The sequence below is a fragment of the Etheostoma spectabile genome, chromosome 20, assembly GCF_008692095.1.
Source record: "Etheostoma spectabile isolate EspeVRDwgs_2016 chromosome 20, UIUC_Espe_1.0, whole genome shotgun sequence".
NCBI classification, from domain to species: domain Eukaryota; kingdom Metazoa; phylum Chordata; class Actinopteri; order Perciformes; family Percidae; genus Etheostoma; species Etheostoma spectabile.
Genome location: NC_045752.1, coordinates 19,323,284 through 19,331,489, shown reverse-complemented (window position 1 = coordinate 19,331,489; position 8,206 = coordinate 19,323,284). Strand labels below are relative to the sequence as shown.

The 8,206-nt window shown below is 41.3% G+C and overlaps 1 protein-coding gene and 1 long non-coding RNA gene across 2 annotated transcripts in view; one reads left to right on the top strand and one right to left on the bottom strand.

The window, feature by feature from the left end:
• The window catches only part of gabrb1 (gamma-aminobutyric acid type A receptor subunit beta1), a 60,397-nt gene extending 52,814 nt beyond the window's left edge, over positions 1–7,583 (top strand). The window contains exons 8-10 of the mRNA XM_032499820.1: positions 414–566; positions 3,520–3,773; positions 4,866–7,583. Coding sequence (XP_032355711.1) covers positions 414–566; positions 3,520–3,773; positions 4,866–5,207 — 749 coding nt within the window. The 3' untranslated portion in view covers positions 5,208–7,583. The remainder of the gene's footprint in view (positions 1–413; positions 567–3,519; positions 3,774–4,865) is intronic.
• Positions 1–8,206, bottom strand: part of LOC116669807 (uncharacterized) — a 16,714-nt gene that overhangs the window by 3,368 nt on the left and 5,140 nt on the right. Inside the window, exon 2 of the long non-coding RNA XR_004326859.1 lies at positions 871–875. This is a non-coding gene — a long non-coding RNA (uncharacterized LOC116669807). The remainder of the gene's footprint in view (positions 1–870; positions 876–8,206) is intronic.

Below are 8,206 nucleotides of genomic sequence, written 5' to 3'. Positions count from 1 at the left end.
ATTAACAAAATAAATAATCAGTGTTGCCAACAGGGACGTTGTAGAGCGTCCTCTGGTCGCTTAAATATTCATTTAGACTATTAAAAAAATAAAAGAATCATTGTTTGTTTTTGTTTTTTTATATTGGCCACTATTAATGCCGATACCAATAGATCGGGAAATGCCTAATATCGATATTATCGGCTGATATCGGTCGGGCTCTACTTACAAACGACACACAAGGTTAACCCAACTTAAATAGAGGTTATGAACTGTAATATCTGTGTGATGTGCTATTCCAACATTTTAAATGATTGAACACAGTGACAGTTGTCTCCCTAAATTATCATATTTCATATTTTTGTGATTTGTGGCACTACGAAAGCAATGTTGTTATGAATCTGAATAAATACCTGCAACCTTGTGTGTAACAGGCTCTTATCCACGTCTGTCCCTGAGCTTCAAGTTGAAGAGGAACATTGGCTATTTCATCCTGCAAACCTACATGCCCTCCACCCTGATCACCATCCTGTCCTGGGTCTCCTTCTGGATCAACTATGATGCCTCGGCTGCTAGAGTAGCCTTAGGTCAGTGACTTTTAAAGAAAATTCGTTACAGATTAGCAATTATGCTTGCTGATATGCTTTTTAGTGGCATGGCTCTATATGGCAATATGTATATGTTGGCCGGTGGGTTGGTCCACCCCTTTGCTCCAGACTGTGATACCTCAACAACTATTCCATGGATTGCCATGAGATTTCTTCTAACAGAGTTTCCGCGGGTGGTCTAAAAAAGTCTGACATTTCAACATCAACATTTTAGGCCTTAAAAAGTCTTAAATGTGCAAAAGCATTGTGTTTTAGGGTCTTAGCGTCCCTACGTCCGTGTAACACTACCTCGTTGAAATATCTTTTCTTAAGACTGTAGCGTTGTGGTTCTTTCTTTAGCTAGTCCAAATTTAATTTGCTGAATATGTACAGATCCTTATGACTCCATGTATTTTTTATTTTACTAATTTTAATCACTTTTTTTTTTACTTTTGTACTTTTGTTGGACTTTTATGTTGTGATATAGATCTTAAATTTGATTCATGAAGGTCTTAAAAAGTCCTAAATTTGACTTGTCAAAACCTGCAGAAACCCTGTCTACAGACATTCATGCTCCCCCAGGCGATGAATCCACATAACTTTGGTTAATTTTTTACTTTTCATCTTGGAGGTCATTATCAGGTCAAAATTTAGAAATTTGTCTAAAACTATTATGACCAGTGCTCAACGGAACGCGTACAGAACAACAACACGCTATGTACTCGAATGCCCACTCACTAAACAGTGGGGCTTACAGGCTTCAATCAGGATAAACCATAGTAGTCATCCATGTATATACTCTTGACTTATGTGGACATTGTGTGGATGATTGTGGAGTACCAAACATTGCCTGCCACTACTTTGTGCTACTTTACTTTCGCCACATGGTCATCAGTCACATTGGGCTCATTAGTCTCCATTCTACAGCTGGCAGCTGTGTGAGCTGGCCTGCTGGAAGGGCAGGAGTTTTTCAGGCGACCAAGGCATATCAAGTCCAATGCCCATCCATTCTAGTGTTTAAAATAGCCATTATAAGTCTTCCATTACTCGGGTCCTGTCTGTGCGTGAACCAGAGTTGAGTCAGAGCGCAGTACTGCCACTTAATTACAGCCACTTTGGTAGGTTTTACACAAATCTGTCCTCCGATGTGACGCAGTAGCCAACTGTGACACTACCGTAAATTGGTCTTAGTGCAGGCAAAAGGGAAGGGAAGCTCAACCATGTCTCAACCCAACGTTCACATCACCTGTAGATACCTTTTAACATATAACACCCCTGAATCTAGTTTTGCACATTCCTGCTTAACTCTTTCATTTTTAAACAGTAACAGTGTACATATAAAAAAATATATATATATTTTTCTTTTCTATATTTATGTTTCTTGTCTAGGCACCAAAGCAAATCCTTGCATGTGAAAACCTACTTGGCAATAAATCGGATTCTGATAAGCGCACGTGGAAAATATTTTTGAAACGACACAGAAATATAGCTCAACTCTGTGTTGAACACGCACACACACACACACACACACACACACACACACACACACACACACACACATTCTGAAGTTTTGAAGAAAATTTGGATTGTACAACAAGGCAGGTCTGCTTGGTGCCTCTCAGTAAATAATCAATCAATCAATCAATCAAAACCTTTATTTGTCCCCAAGGGGGCGATTCATTTTGCTGCAGTAGCAAGAAATTGACACACGGTACATGACAACAAAGACGACAACATCAATTAAAATACAGTATATACCAAATATAGAAAATAAATAAATGCCACAACAAAAAAAAAAAAGTTTAAATCCCAGTGTACCATAATAATGGGCAATACACTGGTACGAGCTAATGATGTTTAACCCAACACTTGAAAATGGTCACGTAATTTAATCTATTTGATTCATGTACACAAACACGTTTATCTCGGGGGTTTTTCGTGATGGTCAGCACGTTTTTTATAATACCAAAAATTGCATAGCTGTATACAGCTGGACGGTTGGGTTTAGGAAAAGAGGAATGGGACGGTTGGGTTGCGGGAAACGTGACGCAATCTCCGGTCATCTGGGTGAAAGTCCTGTGTTATTTGCCCCGTTCACCCCCCCAACCAACCTCCCTACGCAGATTACTTGCTACCGTAGTCGCTCCTAATGCTACGTCATCTTCTCATTGAGAATTGTGCTGTGATCACGAAAGATGCTTTCCATTGAATTAGATTTGTTTAAAAAAACGTTCTGACCATCATGTGTTCACGGATCAAATAGATTAAGTTATGACCATTTCACAAACTGCCATGAGACTGGGTTGTTTAACTATGTATCCAGCTATTTTATTCAGCTCACGTTACTCTATTGTGTGAACATTTAACTTCATTTAATATTGTATGTGCCGTTTTCTTTTGCGGGGTGTAAACAAGTTCTTTCCTGAGACTATGTTGATGAGTTACTGTCGCTGTGCTCGTAGCTTAGACGATTGTGATTGGCTTAAAGAAATGCAAACAACCCAAAACGCTCTTTCTCCTATCCTGGAATGTATCTGTGGTATAGCCAGACCTGAGTAAGGTGCTGTGGAGATAGGCTGGGCAATGCAAGACTAACACACACATCAATAACCCATCTAAATTTACTTATACACATGCTGTTTTGGGGATTTTGGCACATATTGAACATACTCATAGGCAGTCACAGCTACACATTAGCTCTACATGATTACCTTTGCCCATTATATGCATTCAGTCGTGCATGTTAACGTGCATGCTCAGACAGACCTGCAGTATAACCATTTAAAGTATGACATTTTGGGAAATGCTTCTTTAAGCAGTTGTTATGGTTGTTTTGTAATAAGAGCTAATGAAAGCCTTGCTCCTTCTGTAGCTATAGTGTCCACTCAGCATGCAATCTTGCCAAAAGACCTCCTTCTAAACGTCCCCTCCCTCCACGTCTGCTTGTCTGCAGGTATAACTACGGTGCTGACCATGACCACCATCAATACCCACCTTAGGGAGACTCTACCCAAGATCCCCTACGTCAAGGCCATTGACATTTACCTTATGGGTTGCTTTGTCTTTGTCTTTCTGGCCTTGCTGGAGTACGCCTTTGTCAACTACATCTTCTTCGGTCGAGGTCCTCACCTGCAGAAGAAGGTGGCAGAGAAGGCCGCCAAGTCCAACAACGAAAATAAGAGCAGACTGGAGAGCAACAAAGTGCAGGTGGGAAAACATCATACAGCCCAGACGCACCAAGGCAAAAGTTGGCCAAAAAATGACAGAATTCAAAACCAAACCCTGCTTACTGTAACACCTCGGTACACCTGGCCAATCGCTGCATGAAGTAGACACGGCTGTCAGATACAAGCGCTTCTTTTTATGCAAACTGACACCTGGAATTTTGTTCTACCTTTACCTCTTAGTGCTTGTGGGATTTCCAGCTCCTCAAAGTAAACCCTTTATGCTTCCTTCAAAATTGTCTGGAAAAAAGATTCCTTAAAAGGTCTTGGGCGCAACCTCTAGCTCACCCAGTAGAGTGTGCGCCCCATGTAGACTGAATCCTTGGCCGCAGCCTTGGGTTCAAATCTGACCAAAAGCCCTATGCTGCATGCACCCCCCCCACCCTTTCTTGGGTTGATGCTTGTTGTTTTAAACCCAGTTCAGACCAAAGAGTCATGACGAGACAAGTTGAAACTACTTGCAACGCTTCGGTCTGCAGCATTCGAAAACATACCAGTTCACACCAATGCGACGAGACGGCATATCATCTCCATAGCAACAACTCTTTGTTCTTCCGTCCTAACTTCCGACTTTTTGTTGCTAAATATATCATTTGTTACATATAAATATGAATGTGGATAACATTGGTGATAGTGAGATGTTTGCTACAGTTCCATTTCTATGTGTCTGAGACGCTCTCTCTCTTCAGTCATTCTCTAGCTCCCTCGACCGTATATGCTTGCTTTGCGCTCATTGAGTCTCCGTTAACAGTTTGTAACAGAAATAAAATGGATTATGAATTCTTTTTTTAAAAGCTGGCTTTAGAAGATGACTTCTTTATTGACTGTTGACACATGTGACGTGTCTTACGTTCTACTCCCAGCTGCTGGAGACTGGACCAGCTGAGTCGCAGCCACTCTATCAGCCAGTTTGAGTCGAGCTGAGATGGGTCAGTTCAGACCGCTGCAGCTTTTTTGTCTCGTCGCAAATCTTCGGTCTGAACTTGGCTTTAGGAATCCGGCCCATGACAGTGCATTCTATTCGGGTTTTGGTTACAGTATGAATTGATTGAAATCTGATGACCTCCTTCCTCAGGTTGATGCCCATGGCAACATCCTCCTGACCAACCTAACCAGCGAGATGAGTGGAGCAGACATGATGGGCGTTCTCAACGACCCTCGGGCTACCATGTTCTCTTACGACAGCGCCAGCATACAGTACCGCAAGCCGATGGCCAGCCGAGACCTGTACGGACGACCGGCCATCGACCGGCCAATGGGCCACAAGAAGGGTCGCTTGCGGAGGAGGGCCTCGCAGCTCAAAGTCAAGATCCCGGACCTCACGGATGTCAACGCCATAGACAAGTGGTCCCGTGTCATCTTCCCAATTGCATTCACCTTCTTCAACCTGGTCTACTGGCTTTACTATGTCAACTAGGGTGGCAGCGGTGGCGAGCCTGGGCAGAAGCACCAATGATAATGGTTTGATAGAAAATCTACCTAGATCTTGTACAGCAATGAAAATGAAGAAGCGTTCAGTCCATTTGTACAAATCCTGTTTTGGAATGAGTAGTACTGGATGTCTTTACAATGTACATACAATTTAATATATAATATATAAATATATATATATATATATATATAACAGAGGTATAATTTATTAAAAATCCTATCACTTTTGCTGTACTCATCCATACAAAATAGATAGAAACAATAATGGAATTTAAGACACAGTATAGGTATGTTATTTCTAAGTTCAAACTTGCCAAAAAGACTTTGGTGACTCTGAAGATGCAGGCAATGATCTTTCCTTTCCTATCTCTTTTTCTTACCTTCTGTTATCTCACTTTTTGCATGTGAATGGAACACAACCTATTGTTTGCTTAATGTAAAAAAAAAAACAAGAGAAAAGGAATCCCAGTGCAAAACGTGTACAGGAGGTACATAAAACCTTTAACATGATCTTGTGACTGAAGCTAGTCCAACTAATTAACAGAAGATGTTTGGTTGAATTCTACGGAGCCACTAAAGGGACATGGGGAAGTTTAATTTTTTCCTTGCTTCTCTTGAGCACAAGATACTTTCTGGTGCGCACTCATAGTTTTCCCATCAGCATGCAAAAGTAACTCATGCTCATGAGAAACCAGTCTTAGGCCAGCAAAATGATGCTAACAAAGCTCTGCTAACATCATTTGGCTATTACTTCACAATATCACAGTCACAGTATGAAATCGGTAAACAGCAACCTTATTATCTTTACGTTTGTTAATGACACTATGAGATACATTTAGTTGCATTTTCAGGAAGATGAACACCTCCTCCTCGGCAGTAGGATAGGGCATCGAGAACTGATTCCAACTTGGAATCACCAAATCACCGGGTCCAAATTTAATATCAAGTTCTGGTTTCTGTAGCGGCGACTGTACTTCATGGCGCTTGTTGTGTTGCAGTCATGAAGCACTGTAAGCGGCATTGAAAAAGCCTGATTAAACTGTAAATCACCACTGAATTTTTGAGATAAGCATGGGACCCGTTTCAACTCCACCCCTCAAAGAATCAGACTCAACAATCGATAAGAACCGGAATCAAAAGAAAGAATCTCAATTGGAGTCAGAATTTTTCAAATCAAATCAATGCCCAACCCTACTCGGCAGCCATTCTGACTGGTATTCAGGTTTATTGTGAGCATGCGAATGTATCTCATGTTCACAAGAAACCAATCTAAAGACCAGTTAGAATCGTAGTAGTAGTAGTAGTAGTAGTAGTAGTAGTAGTAGTAGGACAGAAAACTATCTCATGCTTCTGAGAGTTTCTTGAGCACACCAGAAAACAAAACTTCCCCATGCATGTCTATGTAGGGGCTCCGTTGCAGTCCATCTTGACAAGTTAGTTCTTATAGTGCGTTCCATTTGTACTCAGAGGTCAGTTTTTCCGAGGTCAAAGTCGGAAACGCACCCCCTGACCTCGAATTTCCAAGCTTGGAACTCAGACAACCTCCGAGTACCCCATGCTTAAAGTCCAACATGGATGCCTCGTGCATCAACAGTTGTGAAAGCTTTAGTTACATACAGTTAATAGCACTTCGGTTATATGTGTGTCTCACTAAATCAGTCATACACACCGTCCTGTACAACTTCTATCTGTGGACATGTTACATACATTTGTATGCACAAAAAGCAGTGTAATTGTAAGTTATTAACTGGTATTGCTAACATGGCTAACATGGCTAGAGCTAACCCCACAATGAGAAACCTGACTAGTAAATGGAACGCATTTGACTTGGGTGTGACGTCATTCCCAGCTCCAGCTTCCCAGTTCCGAGGTAAATGGAACGCACCATTATCTGGTTTGAGTATAAGTTCAGGGCTTTGACTGAGCTTGTTTTTATGGAGTTATGTTGAAATCCTTCTCTGACAGCCATCTGTGAGCTAACAAACATGTCCGATTGCTGTTCAAGAATGACCTGTTTTTTGAAAAGTTTCTTTTACATTTCTGTAACCAAAAACAAAAAAGCTTTGCATGGTTCTACTGAGCCACTCTGTATTATAATCATTATACTGTATGCTTTTGAACAATCATTGCATTTAAGGTACGGTAAGTACAGGACACATGTTAATTGGAACTTCACTAATTTCATAAAAAAAAAATGTAGTCAAATTTGTACCTACTATATTCTCACAGCGTCTGTGAGCATGTTCAGTGGAATTTTCTTTAAAAGAAATCAGGTAAAGAATGACCAATGATGTCACCATGCTTTCAAAATCACATTCAAAGACTTCAAGCTCTGATAAAACTCGCTGCTGGCGTTGAAACACGTGGTGTGACAGACTATTATTGAACATTTTTGGTCCGATACCTGAAATACTGTACATACTGTAATTGTTAGAATTGCATAGAGTCTCATCCACCTCAATGTGTTATCAAAGGGCAAGTACTTGATCAATGTTACTCTAATTTATTTTGTCAGTGGATGGCCTTTTAACTTATTACGAGGCTTATCTTCAGGGCCGGGGATCAGTTGGAAGACCCAAGTTCAAGTTTGCAGTCAGGTTCCAATACATATTTTAAGGTAAACTAATGGTGGGGACAGCAGGAGTCGGTGTGACGAACAATTAGCATCACACAAAGTGAATAGCCAGTCGGTGCTCCAAGAACGCATGTCCATATCGGACCATTGCATACCTCACAATCATGTTCAGTGCCCATGCAGGAATAAGCGTGTCCTTTACAGTGTATAGTGAGGCAGAAAGTCAGGGTGTAGATCGTCTCGCTTAGCCAGTCCTTCCCCCACAGCGCTGCGGAGGAGGGTCTGGCTAGTCCACATAGCATACCGGGTTGGCAGAAAAACCTGCTCTGGTTTATTGGTATTTGTTTAGACCAATCACTATCGTCAGGGACGGCGCTAAGCTCCGGACGGAGCCACGGTGCCGCTGCAAA